The sequence below is a fragment of the Mustela nivalis genome, assembly GCF_964662115.1.
Source record: "Mustela nivalis genome assembly, chromosome: 8".
NCBI lineage: Eukaryota > Metazoa > Chordata > Mammalia > Carnivora > Mustelidae > Mustela > Mustela nivalis.
Genome location: NC_139027.1, coordinates 64,809,975 through 64,828,128, shown reverse-complemented (window position 1 = coordinate 64,828,128; position 18,154 = coordinate 64,809,975). Strand labels below are relative to the sequence as shown.

Here is an 18,154-nt window from a genome sequence, read left to right as displayed (position 1 = left end):
ACATTTCAGAGAGAATTTTTTAAAATGACGACGAAAGAGTGTACCAATATAGGAGATGTTTAAAATTTAACTTTTATTTACCTGTAACTCACATGGAAACCATCTGTATTTTTTATATTTTTAAAATAGAACATACTTGTCAGGAATCCAATTCGGAGATAAGCCAAAAGAAATTACTGTGAAAAAGAGATGACAAAGACCCGATATAACCCCCATTATTATTTTTTTTTTTTCCGGTGTGATAGACTGAGGAAAATAACAAGACGTGCATATGAATTGAAGTCTGCTAGACAAGGGATACACAGAAGGAACAATGTCCAGAGGAAAAAATATATATTTTTTTCAAAGGCTAACTGATGTATTGGATTCATTCTGTACAGTAAAGCATCTGAAGTAAGAGCTAGCGGTCAGTGGACCGGGCCTTTCCTTAGATTTTCTCGTTGCCATGAAAGAGGAATCATCATGGGTACACCACGAGACAATGACCTGCATTGCCTTTACAGTTCCCGTGGAACTCTTGCAGATTATCTTTTGGACTCTGGGCCATCCAGCCTGTATAACTGGGTAGATCTTATCATAGAAAGCTAAGTAAAGCACATGTAGAGAAGCAGTATGAAGACAGCATAGGAAACAAATTACAGGGTTCCCCATGGGGCGCCTGGGTGGCTCAGAGGGTTAAAACCTCTGCCTTTGGCTCAGGTCATGGTCCCAGGGTCTTGGCATCAAGCCCCGCATAAGGCTATCTGCTCAGCGGGGAGCCTGCTTCCTCCTCTCTCTCTGCCTGCCTCTCTGCCTACTTGTGATCTCTGTCTGTCAAATAAAATAAAATCTTTAAAAAAATAAAAATTTAAAAAAATTAAAAAAAATTACAGGGTTCCCCTCAATTGTTGTAAGTCTGAAGGGCCTTATTCTAGGGGCTGAGAAAATCCCCCCACTCTTGCTTGGGTTCTACCTTGTTCAAGACCTAAAGCCTCTGGGACAAATACTCCTTCCCACAGGTTCTTGTGGTACACCCAGAAATGGAGGAGGGGAGGAAGTGTTACCTTTAGCGAAGGGTCAGTCTATTAAAAAAATGCTCCTTCATTTTCAGAGCACTCTGTTATTCTTCATTCAGGTGTCTCTCTTTGGTCTCATTCTTTCCTTTGGGAGAACTTCTTATTCTCAAGTTTATCAGTACTCCCCAAAAACTGACTCAGCAGAGGTATTTGTGATTTCAGGAGTGCCCTAGTCCAAGGATACAAAAATATCAAGCACTCTTTTAGAATTTTTATCTTCTTGGAGAACTTTCTAACTTTCATTATCTATGTTAATGGAGTAGAAGCAGCTTCTGAATTAATATTTTTATAAAGATTTTATTTATTTATTTGACACAAAGAGAGATCACAGTAGGCAGAGAGGCAGGCAGAGAGAGGGCGAAGGGAGTGGGAAGTAGGCTCCCCGCTGAGCAGAGAGCCCCTTGTGGGGCTTGATCCCAGGACCTTGAGATCATGACCTGAGCCGAAGGCAGAGGCTTAACCACTGAGCCACCCAGGCGCCCCTAATATTTTTTAAAAAGAAAAAAATATTGAGCACAACAAGGAGATAGCTAACCACCTTGCTTAATACCCTTGGACTTATTTTGCTAGTTTTATTAATCAAGCTGCTGCTCTTAGCAGTTTATTAGGGGAAAGATTGCATGTAGAAATTTAAGGATCAAAAAGAAATGTAAATCTGACTCAAATGTAGTATAACACATTTGTTACTGTCTTTAAAAAAAAACAACCTAAAATGCCTCTTATTTGCATCAGAACAACATGCGATGCAGAAGTTCTGATGTTCCACAGATAACAAGTAACTAATAAACCCAGGACCAGATGGGAGCCATCCTGGACTTACATAAAAGCTGGCTCTAAGAAAGGGAGGCTTTTTAATAGCCAAGATTTTTCAGCTGTTTTTGACACCCAACGCAGGTGTATCTTAGTGTCGAAAAGGTAATTTATTTATTGAAACATTTTCATATGGCAAGAAGATTTAATTTCCATAAGTCCAGAAATCTCATACAAGAAAAACATAAAATACACACTCAGAAATAAAAGACACGTGGTGCCTGGGTGGCTCAGTGGGTTAAAGCCTTTGCCTTCTGCTCAGGTCATGATCCCTGGGTCCTGGGATGGAGCCCCACATCCAGCTCTCTGCTCAGCAGGGAGCCTGCTTCCCTTTCTCTCTCTCTCTGCCTGCCTTTCTAAAAACTGTGATCTTTGTCTGTCAAATAAATAAATAAAATCTTAAAAAAAAAATGAACATTCCAGCAAACTTAGTCACAAATGAATTGTGTGGGAATTGTGTGGGTCTTTATCCTTTTGGGTGGCAAGCATGTATTGAAAGCCAAAAGTTAACAGAAGCTACAGTTGGAATTTGGCTGACATCTTTTTGACAAAGAGTTTTAGACAAAGAAGGAGCTGTAGCAGCTTTGCATTTTGATATTTGTTGTTTTGTTTGGAACCAGCCCCATTCACTTTCCATTCCTTGTTGCTATCCCACTCCTATTTTAATGCACGAGTCCTTAACCAGCAAAACTCATGAACATTTGTCACTAAGTTCAGCAAATGATACGCTAGTTGGTGATGACAGCTCAGGTTCTTTGCCAGTTGAAAAGGACTTTGGAGAGGTCGATTTAAGACAAGACCCTCTAAATGCTCACTTGTGAAGAGGGTGGCTCATGTGGCCTCACAGGCATTCATTTAATTGAAGAGGACTCTCTTGGTTAGGAAACCAGTTGCACTGAGCCTTTGACATTGGAGACTGGGATTAAGAAGGACATGAGGGCAGGTAAGGGCAGTTGCCTCTCCAGTGTTTTTCACTTAAAACAAGTACCCTGCTCATGATCTTGATATTGACAGAGTCCTTCAGAACCAGTCATGAGAGCATCATAAGACAGCTCTCAATTCTTGGTGGTTTCTCAGGGCTGTAAATGATGCTACAGTTACTTAGGAATCAGTAAGACTGTGGTCTTTAAGCCTAGAAAATGTCCAATGCTGCTATCACATTGATTTTTAATACTTTATCACCTTATTAAATTATGCTTTTAATTTTAGATATCTTTTATGTTCATTCTGTTCGAACGCAACAATCCTGTTGGTCTTCAGTATTCAGAATCTTAAGTGTTTAGGGCCCAAGGAGAAATGTTGTAGGTCATGAAAGAGATAGTGCCCAATTCTTTTATTTTTGCAAGCTCTTAACTGATGGGGCTGCACCCTGAAATGGACTTTTCTCCCTGTGAGACACACCATTTGGGCCACAGCAAAATGGCTGCTGTACAACAATCTGTAACCCTCATAGTTGAGTCAGCCTCAGGGTGCAGACAGCACACAAGATGGAGCTGGTTGAGTGGCCCATTCCAGCTTAGAGTTTTGTTGTTGTCCCAAGCCCTAGAACCACATTCTGAGTATCAGCAGAGATCCTGCCTATTGGAAGCCATCTTGATGCTGACCTATCCTGACCCTGGCTCCTATGATAATCTCTGTTTTGCAGGTGAGAGAGTGTTCACTAATGGGCTAAGGCAAGGTTTGTGCCCAGATTATCTGTTATCACTAGTCTAGCATTCTCCCCATTTTGCTGAAACCTGTTGCAAGGCAAATGTGTTTTTTGAAGCAAGATAGTGGTGAAAATACCACCAGCCACCACCACAGTCTCCACCATCACCATCCAGAGCAAACCTCTGGTGTAGCGTCCTTAGGGTCTGAATTGGGAACTTGCCAAGAAACCCAGCCGAGTCATTAGTCCATCTGTTTTACTAGTCAGTGAGAGACTTCATTGCTCTGATAATGATTCTCTCAGCATGGGAAGATTTCCTACTTTTATTAATCTTAAGGACATTTCTAGCCCCTAGATAACTTGATTAGTCAAGAAAGAATATTTTTCTACTTAACACTAATCCCTTCTGGTTCAGTTACAGTTTCTTTGTAAGCCATTTGCCTCCTTCTCCAAAAAATTTCCAGACTATTCCAGTCCTGTCATAATGTTCTTATCACCTCAACCAGGACTTGGCACCTTTTCAATAAAGGGCTAGATAGTAAATATTTTCAAAGTTGTGAGCCATATGGTGTTTTTCAACTACTCCGGTCTGCCATTGTAGCACCCGAAAAGCTGAAAACAGAATATCTAAATGAACAGGTGTGGGTGTGTTCTAACAAAACTACTTATAAAACAGATGAAAGGGTGTGGATTTAACTCCAACAGTAGTTTGCTGACCTCCTACTCTACCCTGAACTTCTTTGTCAGTTTCTTGGGGTATCTCTTAATATCATTTTTTAAATTGGTCCCTCATATTGGTATGCAAATTTTCATTTGTGCATAAATAACTTATTATATACAAAAATTTTCCCCAATAAGTACTATTTCTATTTTCATTGGCTTAAGTTTCTTTCTCCTGTCATCCCCAAACCTGCCCTCAGTTATCAACATGTGGGATTTGAAATGAGGTGTGAGTGAACCAGAAGAATAGTTGGGAAGAGGCCAAGCTATTCTTTCCAACAAGCCACTTAGCTTTGAGAGGAAAATTTGTTGGAGATCAAGATGCTTGCATTTGAACTGAAAAGACAAGTCCTCCCCTACAGGACAGTTGTTGTGGTACTAACAGATAGGAAGTTTGTACTTTTCTGAAACACATATGTCTGATGATTGAAGCTGTGCTTTAATGAGTGATTGATTATATTGTTTTTGTGTCCTTACACAATGTGTCTTAGAGCAACTGCTAAAAAGATAACATGGGCAAGCTTGTCTTTAAAATAGATACCACATGACAGGTAGCTTGGAAAGAACATGAAATGCTATATACTCCTTCACAGACAAGTGAAATTCTAAATCCATGTCTATCTGTGAATGAGGAAAGCCATTTCTGGCATGGAAGGAGGTCAGAAACCAATTAATCTCCCTTTTTCTTTAAATGAGGACCTCACATGATAGAATGAGAAATCAGGAGATCACTAGTAAGAATAAAGTGACTTCTGTATTTTTCAGGTCATTGATATTCTCTTCTCCCATGATCTTTGTCAAATCTGTGGTTTTTAATGATGATCTGCGTTACACTTGAAAAGGACAAAAAGGAAAAGCCTTCCTCTGGCCATTCATGCAGTCCCTCTTCCTGGGGATCTGCAAGGTATTTTGGAAGGAACAAAGGAGAGCAAAGGCTAGCTTGGGTCTCCATGGTGTTTCCTGTGGATCAGGAGGAGACCTATAAAAGGGCGAGAAGAATCCTCACTCATCTTTTTGTCTTTGTCACGGGGACCGATTGACATCAGAAGAGCCAAAGGGTGGAAAAGAGCTTAAAAAGAGCCAGATGCATTCGCATTGCTTTCATGGCAACTGATGGCCATCTGGAAATTAGGGAACTTCTCTGTAGCACTTAATGTTTTCAGAGTGCCTTGCAATCAGGCCTATTAGTCACCCTTCCCAGGCGCCACATGAAGCTAATTGATAGGACTCTCCATTTTAGCCTCTCCATTGAGAACAAGTGACTTGCTGAGGGTCATGACGCGAGTAGAGTAGCGTATGGCGCTCATTAGTCTCCAGGTCATTTCCCTCCAGAGCTAACAAAAGACTTTTATTTTTTTAAACCACTTTGGCTAGCTTAGGAAAACTTACTGCTGGTTAACCAGATTGTTTTCCAGGATGAGACTGTTGTAAAAATTCTAACTTTCAAAAAATTTCTTTTTAAAACTTGCCTTTCCTGAAGCTTTGTGATGTTACTTTTCAAAACCTTCCAGAAAATTTTAGCCATGCATTTTAAAGGTCAGCCAGGTCCTTTACTTGGATAGAGTTCTCCAAATTTTGGCCCTAGAGACTCCAGGAGAAACAAAAATTTCTAACCGGGCAGCCTTGGTTTGTGGCATTAGCTGTGGTCAGAGATTGTATGGAGGGTTGAAGGGAAACTGCTTTCTGTATCAGCTATCGATGCTGTCTTTTACCCCCAGAATCTCATGGAGACTAGGCAAAAGCAGTGACCTTGCTATTTGGAATGAGAAATGTTGATGCTTATTGTTAGATCGGTGCAGAGATATCCATTCAAAGATAGGTGATTAGTGGGCTTCCCCTGCTTTCATTAGTATAACCAAAACAACAACCCCTAACTAAAATGGAAGAGGATTTCTGTAGATCATGGAGAACTGATGGCTTATATTGACCAATCTTTCAATAGTTGACCCCCCAGATATTTTGTGAGCACCTTGCATACAGATAATGCTTTAGACAATGGGGATACAGCCCTAAATTCATGCAGCTTACATTTTAGTGGACTATTCTTTTTAAAATGCCAAATATGTTATATATGGAAGTAATAATGACTTTGAAGGAAACAAAAGCAGGGTACAGAACTGGTAAGTGATTGGAGTGAGAGGGTATTTTGCGTGGAGTTAGAAGAAGCCTCTCTGAGGTAGTGACATCAGGAGGGGTCGGAAGGAGTAAGGGAGAGTGTCACAGAAGTGAGAACAGCAAGGGCAAAGGCTTTCAGTGGCCGTGAATTAGGCATGTGTGAGGAAACAAGCACAAGAAAGTTAGTGTGGCTGGAACAGAGTGTGTGATACAGAGAATAACAAGAGGTGAGGTGGGAAGATCAAAGACAAGCAGGTGAGAGACCCTGTGGATTTTGTTGACCAAAATCAAGTGTTTGGGTTTGGGTCTTAGTTCCTAGAAAGCCACTGGAGGAATGGAGCATGGGTGTGATACATCTAGTTACATTACCAGAAGGTCACTAGAAATGCAGACTGAAGAAGTTAAAGGCAGGTTGGGGAGGGCATAGGGACATGCATTAGGGAGCTAGATCGGTAGCCTGAGAGGGAGGTGGTAGCTTGTACTAAGTGGTAGCATGGAGATGATGAGGAAGTGTTGGAGTTAGAGGATTTATCAAAGTAGAGTTAGAGTGCTCCATGATAGACTAGATCTGGACTATAAGGGAAAGAGGTTGCATGTGGCTTCATAGTTTGAGGACTGACAACCCCAGGAGGAACCATTTACATAGGCTGGACAGCAACTGACAGCCCAGGGTTTGTCTAGTGTGGCAGCCCTGGGAAGAATCAAGAATGACTCCTTGGGTTTTTATCTAAGTAATTTTTTATGATTGGTGGTGCTCTTTATGGAGATGGGGAATCCTGGAAGGGGGACGGATTAGGAGGCACAGGGGAGTCAAGTTCTGTGTTGGACATGGTACATCTGAGGCAGACATCTATGAGGAGACGTCACCTGCAGAGTCAGATATAGAGGTGAAAGTCAGGGAGAGGTCAGGGCTGGACATACAAATTTGCAAGAATACGTGGCTGTGGGACTGAATTAGAACTTCTTGTTGAATGAATGTTGAGGGGGAAAAAGGTTTGTGAACTGTGCCCTGGGATACTCTAAAATGTAAAGATAGGGCAGAAAAAAGTACAGTCCAGATTGGAAGGAGAAGATCATTCAACTTCTTTAATCTCCCAGAATTACAGATGATTTGTGTACTCATTCTGCAAAGTGATTTTACCCTTTATTTGAAAACTCTCTGATGGGTCCTTGACTCACCTTTCTGAATATTATTGACTCCGATGAGCATTTATAGTTTGAATCCAAAACTCTTGTTTTTCATCATAAGTTATTTACATTATGAGGTAGGACACACATAAGCCTGTTTGTCTCTTCCTTCCTTCCTGGTAAGGGTTGGTTGTGAAAAGAGAGCTCGTGCTTTCAAGATGCTTCCTTTTGTGTCCCGATGATGTTCTCACTAGGGGTGGTAGAGGAAGGTGTTCATCGCTCCCGGGTAGAGATTTCATTTCCACTTCATGTGCAGAGGCTCAACGACATTCATTTCGGCTGCTTCTGTTCCTGTGAGCCTTCACACTTAAAGCCACTTCGAATTCTCCCAAGATGGAGCTTCCAAGAAATGGCACGGATGGAACTGTATTCTGTGCTGGTTGGGGGTAGAAGTACTCGTTCTAGTGGCTGCCCTGGAATGAAATTGGTGCTACCGTTCTCTTATCTTGACCTTCCCATTTTGTGCGGGAGCCCGTAGCAAAAGAGGAAAATGAAGACTCTTCCTTTTGCTAAAGCCAGGGCAGCCAACGCCACCTCACAGAGTAACAACAGTTCTTAGTCAACTCAACAAGTATATCTCTTAAATAGTCATTTAGTCCCTGGGGCTCTAGCTCTGAGCACGTCTACCACTGCGCTCTGGAGAGTGCTGAGGGATTTAACATAGCATCAGTCAACTCTGTTCAGCAAGCCAAATATAGTGTTAACCCGAGTTCCTTTTTTGCTTTGGGCGTCTACACTGGCCATTCAGCTGCAGGTCCTGACTCTGGGTCTTACTCCTGCATCCTCAACCCCCATTCTTATAACCCTAAAAGTCTTCAGATATGTTTTTCTCAACAAAATTGCCATCAATCTTCACTATTTAATTGATGTCAACCTGATTGGAAAATCATTTAAATGTATCATATTTTCCCTAGAAATTTGAGTGTTTCTCGCTGAGGATTGTATGGTTAACAAAAGATAAGAACTAAGCACATAAACTCATTACCTAGAAGCAGAAAGTACATAAATCTAATTGTTCACATTTCCTACCTATTGTTTAACAGCTTTTTTTTTTTTTAAAATCAGGCCTTCCTTGTTATTCTTTGTCTGCTGTCATTCTGGCTACAGAGATACACGGTGTTGGCTGTCCTAGCCCTTTCAAGATATGAATTCTTTTCTTCTGGAATTTGCCTTCTCTATTCTTGTAAAAAGGCATTGTGTTAATCTCTGTAATTACTTTCATTTGGTTTATTTTATTTTTGAAACTGTATTTCTATATCTGCAAGTTTCACCTGGAGTCTCAGGTATCTCAAAATTACTATGTTGTTCTCCCAAGAACACAGTATTATTTGATGGGATATTTTCATCATGGCATGAAGTTACAATCCGTTTAAAGATTTTGCGAATTCTTTTACCTGTCAGAAGAAAACCACTGTAGGGGTGTCTGTGAGAGAGATGTTTCAGGGCTTTATATTGTTAATTCTTTCATCTTGATTTTCAAATCTGATGAAGGAATTAGATACATGACTTGCTTTGGCATTTTCTGGCCTGGTTATCTGCATGACCCTGTAGCCAGTGCCCAGCCAGAAACCAGGGACCCATCCTGGATTCAGATTACCGTGAAGGCTCACAGGGTCCTGCCCTATAGTCCATCAATATTATCCTTTCATTCCTTCTGTTGTTGTCTGGTGAGCAGAGAGTGATCACTTTTCATTTGGATTTCTTTGATGATCTCCTAATTGGACTTCATCCCAGCTAGACTTGCCCCACCTAGATCATTTTCCACATTATTACTAGAAGGGTCTCTAAAACACTGGGTCTTATCACAGCCCATGCCTTACACAGAATCCTCCACATATTGTACAAGGTTCTCCACAGTCAGACATTGGCCTTCCATGTCTGCCTCAGTACTTGCTACTCTGCCCCTTACATCCTTCTGAATGACTTCTGTTTCCCTTAACAGGGAAAATGTCTAAAATTTTAGGTTCTTTGAGTTAAAGCTCTTTACCGTCTCTTCTGTGACTCTGTGGACCTTAATCTTAGCCATTATTTGGCATAAGAAATGAAAATGAGTGAATAAATATTATCTTCCAGTTTCTCTGGCTGGGAACACCTGGATTCTTACAGATTGGCCTGTACTTAGTGAAGTTGAGAATAATATCTCTTTTAATATTACTTTATTTTCACCACTTAATGTTTGGCATCACATAATGATTTTGATGAGAACCAGCATATACTTTGGATGCCCTGGTCTAAGTCTCTTTCTACTTTTGGTCTGCTAACCAACCCCAGTGATCTTTTCAGTTGCTATTTTAACATATTTGAGCTTTACTATAGCTTTAGAAATAGAAGTGATTGAAGATTTTCAGGATGAATTTATTTTGCTCAAATATGAGTAATTGGGTAATGAAAACAAACAAAAAAAGGAATGGGAATTTAGTCAGAGTTTAACTTGCCAAAATCTGGACCATCAAAGACATGGAGTCTTTGATTCGGGCCACATTAGTACTCGAGAGGTGTGCTTTATTTACTTGGCAAGTAGTTGAGTGGCTTCTAATGACCAAATGTATAGACACACAAGGAAAGCATTGACACAACTGTTCTTGAGATGATCAAGGAAAAGCCACAATCTCACATCTAGATTTTGACCATCCAGTAATAGAGTCTATTGAGCAACTCTTATGTACAGATAGGGTGTACTAGTGATCACAATTTCAAAGATAATAAAAGCCAAGTACAGTGACCTCAAGGAGCTCATCAAAGATACATAAAATCTTACTGTTAAATGTGACAGGGCTTAAAATTGAGCTGTGAGCCAGATTCTTATCAGTTACCTTAAGGTGAGTGGTCAGAGTAATGATATGCATCTGTTAAACAATGAAAGTAAAGTTCTCATGATCATTACTTATGCATCAGCAAAGCCAGGATTGAAGCAAGTTTTTAAGATAACCTATTCCAGGATCAGAGAGGGAGAGAGAATATGAATATGAATGAATGGGAACCAGAATCGAGAGAATGGCATTCTGGATGGTACTGATATGGTATCAAGAAAAGCATGAGAGGGGCGCCTGGGTGGCTCAGTGGGTTCAGCCTCTGCCTTCAGCTCTGGTCATGATCTCAGGGTCCTGGGATTGAGCCCCGCATCAGGGTGTCTGCTCAGTGGAGAGCCTGCTTTCCCCTCTCTCTCTGCCTGCCTCTCTGCCTACTTGTGATCTCTGTCAAATGAATAAATAAATTTTTTTTTTTTTTTAAAAAGCATGAGATCCAAAAAAGTATCACCGAACCCAAACTCAAATGGAAAAAAGAACAGGAAATAGATTGTTCTCTTGACAAATGTATTTCTCTGGAGCCCTATCGCATTTCATTTGTAGCATGACTCCTAACTCCTATTGTATTCCAAAGTGCATGGTCTGTAATTCTCCACAAATTCTTTAGGAGACTTTGTAAAATTCTAAGTTTCAAAATCCTTGGGTTATGATTCTAGATGCAGACTTGTAACTCTTGGGGCCACAGTTAGATGCCTCAAATGGAGAAAGTCAAATGAGTACAGAGCTGACCTTAAGCAGGTATACACCGGTTCATCTGTATCAGTTATTAATATTAACACACTCTTATTCCAATCGCCCCTGTGACCCCCCCACCCCTGGCCCAAACCCGGGGTCATTTCAGACAACCAGATCCTCCCCAGGATCTCTTTGTAGCCCAGGAACTAAGCAGTGGGTGCACAGAACAGAAGATCTCTAGGACCCCCACACAAAAATTATGGAGCATAAATTATTAAATTATTGAGAATAGCACTAGGCCAACAGTTAGTGTCTCAATAGATATTAACATGTAGTAGTTTGAAGAGTATTATTTTTAAAGATTTTATTTATTTATTTGACAGAGAGACATCACAAGTAGGCAGAGAGGTAGGCAGAGAGGGAAAGGAAGCAGGCTTCCCGCTGAGCAGAGAGCCTGATGTGGGACTCGATCCCAGGACCCTGAGATCATGACCTGAGCCAAAGGCAGAGGCTTTAACCCACTGAGCCACCCAGGCACCCTGTTTGAAGAATATTTTAAATGACAGCATTTAGGAGAGTCCTAACAGGTAGCAGGAGCTCAGTGGTTGAGTATTCTGGGGACTCAGACACGCCCTCAGGAAGTCATCCAGGTGTTGAGGAGGCAGACCCATAGACCAAATACAACCCTGAGCCCAAGTGAAGGAGAGGTAGGGATTTCTCTCTGATTTCCCTTACAGGATGCTCTCATCTGCCCCGGGATGTTGTTTCATAGGTCAGGGCCCTCATTTCTATTTGCTGGCAATTGTTTTCTTTCCTAGTGTGACTGCTTAAAATTGAGTGCCGGATTTCCACCTGCCATATTGCTAAGGAAGCTTTATTTCTTTTCATCATTTCCAGAAAAGCACCTTCTGCCAATTTAATTCTCTGTGGGATTGGTGTCTCGATGCTTAAGGTGCTTGCAGCATGCTCTCGGTCTCCTCTCAGAGAGCTCTTCGTTCTTTGGACCCCTGCCCTGTGCTGCCCATTTGTATTGTGTTTCTGCTAGCGTTGTTAACAGTAGGATGTTTGGGGTGTTTTTAATTCTTTCCCTTCTGTTAGAGTAATTTCCTATTTGGGGTGGGAAGGGAGATGTCTATATACTTAGACCACTTGAGGGCTGAAGCTGAGAGAGTTCCCTTTAAAATCATCCCAATCACCAAATCGGGGGCGTGGGGGGACACTTACCCTCATCTGCAGAATCTATGAAGCTGTTGCCAGAAATGTGGCTTTGCTGTTTTCCAGTGCAGTTCTCCTTCTCTAAATCGGACTTCCTCAACTTGAGCACTGTTGACCTTGGAGGCTGGATAATTCTTTGTCATGGGGGCCAACCTGGGCATTGTCAGGCATTCAGCAGCGTCCTTGGCCTCAACCCATAAATGCCCCACAGAAATTGCCCAATTTTAACAGCCAGTAAATGTCTGAATTTTTGCCAGATGTCCCCGTTGGAGGGCCAGCTTACCTCAGGTTGAGAACTACTCTGGATAATGAACCTAAGAAAGTAGGTTGACATATAAATTATAAAATGTGTTGATAAGCAAAGCAAACACATTCAGAAGAACAACAAATTGCTGCAGAGCATTTGATGTGAGCCAGATGCCATTTTTTTTTTTTAAGATTTTATTTATTTATTTGACAGAGAGAGATCACAAGCAGGCAGAGAGGCAGGCAGAGAGAGAGGAGGAAGCAGGCTCCCTGCTGAGCAGAGAGCCCGATGCGGGGCTCGATTCTAGGACCCTGAGATCATGACCTGAGCCGAAGGCAGTGGCTTAACCACTGAGCCACCCAGGCGCCCCCAGATGCCATTTTAAGAGCTCTTTTCATATAAGTAGCCTCATCGAGTGAAGCACCCTTGTATCATAAGTACCCACACTTTATGGAGGGGGAAACTGAGGCTCAGGGTCTGGCCAAGATTCCGAGCCCAGGCAGTGTGACCTCTAAATTCAATGACTTGAACTTACTTTGCTGTTTTTTGTTTTGTTTTGTTTTTGTTTTTCTTACACAAAAAGTTACTGGATTAGATATCTACCTGGCATAGCATGGGATGTTACCTTGGTAGCTGCTTAGTAAATATTTAAGTGAATAAACGAATAGCCATAGATCTAGGAAACTGCTTACTATTTTAAATTGGTATTGAAAAGTTTCCTTTCATTAGTTCATTTCAATTTTAAAAATACACTTTTCTGGGCACCTGGGTGGCTCAGTGGGTTAAAGCCTCTGCCTTCTGCTCAGGTTATGATCTCAGGGTCCTGGGATGGAGCCTCACATCGGGCTCTCTGCTCAGCGGGAAGCCTGCTTCTCCCCTCCCCCGCCTACTGGTGATCTCTGTCTATCAAATAAATAAATAAAATCATTAAAAAAAATACACTTTGAATACAGCCAACTAACTGTTCTGTATTAGAGCAGAGGGTCTCAGAATTTCTATACTCATTCACAGGAATCTTTTGGAAAAGATCTGTCAGGGTAACCTCTAAAGCTTCTGTTTGTGTGCTAGTGCAGTTTCGTAAAAAGTATGTCGGAATGAAGACTGGTCAAACTGAACAAAGTACTTTCCTGATGAAATGAAGCAAAGCATTATTCTTTGTCCCATAAGAAGGAAAGAAAATTCATCCTCCATCCTCAACTAGGTATGCATTCTGATACACCATATGGTAGTTTGACCTAGCTTCAGACCTTATTAAAAATTGAACATCTTTAACTAACAGGAAACCACTTTAGCCGATCAATCTTTAGCTTTCCATAGTTGGCTTCCTATAATAGATAAGAGGGCTGGGCTCCAAAATTTGTTACAAATGTATTACATCTGATTTATATCTAAGTGGGAAGCCTGTATTTTATATGATAAAATATAAAAACAAATTTTTTGTGTTAAAGACTTTTAATATATACTTCTGGAAGGCCAAAGAATGGAAGCTTCCAGAATGTCAACTAAAATAACAATAAAAGAAATGTAACCATAAAATAGCAAGAAGACAACTTAATCACAATTACTTCCTCTTGTTAGTTCTCTTAAAACTACTGTTATGAATTATAATAATTTTATCCAATGAGACCATAATTAATATATATTCTTATTGTTTAGATGATCTTTTAAAAACTGAGTAGCCGCTTTTGTTCCCGTAATTCTGAGAAGTCTGTATTATAAGGACAATACTAGAAAATATCTCAAGTTCCAATTTTCTTAGAAAAACATCTTCCAGATATCATGTGATAAGAGGCATAACAGTACCAATACATTTTATCTTCTTCAGTGATAGTAAGGGATATTTTTGTGTCTTGATCTAGGGTGTTTGCTTACAGCATTAGATTTCATGATCTCTATAATGAGTACTTACCGCATAGTAAGTAATCTGCAATTTACCTCCTATTCAGTCTTGATGCAGAGCATTACTTTGCTATTAGCATTTAGAGTGGTCCTCCTGATACCTAAATCAATTTATAGGTTATGCTATGTACCTGGATACAAAGTGGCTGACGAGTACACAGATATCTAGGGGAATAGTAACGTCATTCAGGCATTCTTTATAAATTTGGAATTTTGGAAAACTGCAGAAAACAAAACCAAGCAAAAATAGATCTCCTCAAAAAATAGAAAGGGACTTTTTTAAGATTTGAGGTTGTTCTCCTGGTTGATAGCCAGAATTTAGGCTTCCCTGCTTCAAGCTCTGAACTTGCCAAAAACAATTCTACCTATAGAGTTAGTGAGGCTTATTATGTTTTATGAGATAGCCTTCAGAAAATAGTGTGATTGACCATTGTAGAGCTAAGAGAGAGCTAAGCTTTCATTAGTACATATATACCATTTAATGTACTCGAAGGTCAAATTGATGGCCAGTCCACAATACATTTTTGCATGACCTGGAGTTCTGTTTTGTTTTTAAAAGTTGCCAGCATGAGTAGAAAGTCAACAGACCTCATTCAGAGAGTATCTTTCCCTTTAAAATTAAAATGGCTATACCATTAAGTAGTTTATTCTTCCATGAAAATCTGGCCCATATATACTGCCCCCTCTTATGAGATTAATAATACTATGCAATCTATATATAATGTTTTAAAAGAACCGTTTACAAGATGCTGAAAGGCACAGCTATTATGTCGTGTTGTATCTACTTTACAAAAGTGGGGAAATACTATAGCTAAAGGGCTGCTCCTTCCAGCAGGCTTCTAAATAGTTATAGATGTTAGATTTTATGGTTATGATAATGAGCTTGTTACATTGGAGAGGCATTGAGATTCAATCTCACTACACATTAAGGAAAAGGGAAGTAAGAATCCCTGTATGTCTTACTCAGTCATTGAATCCTGAAATGTAAAATCTAAGAGATGTTTAAGATGTTTAAGTAATGAAGGGAACCAAATCTGGAAGATAGGCCTCATTTGTTAAAAAAAAAAAAAAAAAAATACGGTACTTTTTAATGATTATCTGAGAAATAGAACTATGGTGGTTGGGAGGTAGATTTTAAGCTGTAAACCACATTATAAATTATTGGATAGAATTCTTGTGATGGGAAGAAATTAGATACTGACAACATGAGAAGATCACTTAAAGAGCCATGTTCAAATCCATGTTGCTAACAATGAAATGATCATCATAGTCTAAATATATAATTTGCTCTGTTACATGTGAGAAATATGTGTGGCTGACTTATTTAATAGGTAACCAGTTCTACTGATTCCATAGATTCAGAAGAGAGATTTGTGAGTACCAGCTGTGGTCATCATTACTCTTTATTCATTGTTCAGCCTCCAAACGTTGGAGAAGAGTGTAAATTAGGACAGTGCTATTCACAACACAGCATACAAAAAGAAATCCTTCTTTACATACAAAAAGAAATACAGAAGTATTTTGTAGAAATACTTCTACAAAAAGAGATCAGTGGGAACTGAAGAATTATGTGGTCATTTTTCACCCTCCTAAAATTAAAGAATTTGGGTACTATTTGGTGAATTTTCTATATTTTAAAAAAATTCTTATTAAGATTGGCACACTTAGATAAGGGTCTTAGTATAAGTTGTCAGGGAGAGGAAAGTGTTTTCTTCTGATAATTTTAATAGAATTATGCTATTTAGCCATAGAAAGAAACTGAAAATTTTTACTTATCTGGTATCTCTAGTTCTAACAAGTGTAGAAATTTGGAGAGTAACTGATTAATAGATATTTTGATAATGATGTATACAGCCCATGTAAAACAGCTATTTTAATGCAGTGATGACCTCTTAGCTCATTACACAGTCTTCAATGTGCCCAAATGTTGCTGAGAATCTGATACAGTGTCCGCTTTTCTAAATGTTGGTGAACATATCTACCCACCTTGTGTTTCTTAACAAAAGAGCGTCGTGCTCCCAATTGCATTTTGAATAATATTAAACATAAAGAAGACTTAACGGTTACTTCTCTATTTCTCACAAGTAAAACCAAATGAACAAAGTTGTCTAAGTAGCTTCAGTTTTTTCTGGAAGTTTGGCATTATCACCTATCACTTTTCAATAACTTAATTAGTCAAAAGCTTTTAAAAAAAATCATTATTAGCTCTAATAGACAGGACTTCGGTTTTACTTTATTTTTTTTCCCCTAATTAGAGGTGCATGTTACAGCTTGCCATTGTGGTCATTGTGGTTCATTTCATTAAGCTTCTTATTCTATCTGCTTTCTTGAGACTTGGGAAAGAGTATTTTTCTGAGTGATTGTACTATATTGTTCCAAATATAAGGCCACCCAGAATAGAAGGCAACCTCCAACTAGAAACAGCTCAAATATGGAGAAAGGCTGGGGGCCCAGAGCCCGGCGGGTCTTGCAGTGGTGGCAAGGGTGCCGAGGAATAGGACGATGCCTGCCCACTCTCCCGGTGAGTGAAGATGGGTCAGCTGCTGCATTTGCTTGTGCATACAGATGGCTTTTGTTGCTAGAGGAAAAGTGACACTGGGGGGTAGAGAGCAAATCTGTACACATGAAAGAAAGTTGCTGTGTGTGTCTGTTCTGGGGAGGGAAGCTGGGAGTCGAGTCTTTCATCTCCTAAACGATCAGCGTCAGTGTTGTTTTGCTTTTTTTGTTTTGTTTTGTTTCCTGAACTTGGGGTTGAAAGTTGAGTAACCTCAAGCAACTGGAGAACAAAGGTACCATGCACCTTTCAGGAAAAGAAGCTTAAAAAAGATCCCTGGCCATGTAAATGAATTGTTTGTAGACCAGCCCAGGAAATTATTCCTCGCCTTTTAAAAGTGCTCGCTGACCCAAGAGGTGGTGCATGCACTATGCGATCACGTGTCGTTGGAAAACAACCTGGAAGCTGGGAATCATATTTCCAGTTTTATTTAGATTTTCTTCTTTTTAAATTCCCTGTCTCCTTGAGGCAGCCAAGTCACAATTTAAACAAACAGGTTTAACGTTATTGTAATAAATTCCAAGGGACTGTATGAAATCAGTTGTTTCACTAGCATTCCACTCAGCATATATTTTTAAAACAGTTATGTGAAAATGTATTAGTCAACTAAGAGGGGATATTGATTGAACCTAGATAATTCTCCAAATATTGGTCACACAGATACATGGCCTTTTATTTTAGAGTAATTAAATGGGATGTGATTGAATGAAGTGCTTGATTGTGTTATAATCTAGAAAAGGACGGAGCACCTGTTGGTATACAACTTTACCAGGCATTTGCTTACCTTCGTGACTTTATCAAAACCACATAAAATACGAACAATGATCTTTCCAGTGATCTAGTCCTTGGCACAGAAGGAGACTTGAAAGAGAACTTTAATCCCTGAATGAGTTTTCTCCACTGGGCAGTTCCGACTTTAGCCATTGTTAGTATTTCAAAAAATAGTGTTTAAGGGAAAAACAGGACTCTCCTTATGTTTTAACAATGTTAGCGTGCCCAAAGGATTTGGTTTAGGGACACCAGTTATCATTGATTTTAGACATTCTTTCAAATCTAATGCCCCCAAAAGATCAAAGGCCCCACACCCAAGCAAAAGCATGCCAGAATTGATATGCCTACCATTTTGCCAGCTCTGGGAAGGGAACAGTTGAAACAGAAGTGCTGGGCAGCAGAAGGTTGGACAGGAAGGGCTGGAAGGAGGGATAGCTGAAAATTATGGCC

General features: G+C 40.0%; 1 protein-coding gene across 6 annotated transcripts in view; it reads left to right on the top strand.

Annotated features, from left to right (window-relative positions):
- The window catches only part of CCDC85A (coiled-coil domain containing 85A), a 196,088-nt gene that overhangs the window by 166,773 nt on the left and 11,161 nt on the right, over positions 1-18,154 (top strand). For 2 of the 6 annotated variants that reach the window (XM_082743602.1, XM_082743601.1), the window contains exon 4: positions 16,766-16,900. The exons of the other annotated variants lie outside the window; for them this stretch is intronic. In XM_082743602.1, coding sequence (XP_082599728.1) covers positions 16,766-16,900 — 135 coding nt within the window. The remainder of the gene's footprint in view (positions 1-16,765; positions 16,901-18,154) is intronic. 6 annotated transcript variants of the gene reach the window in all.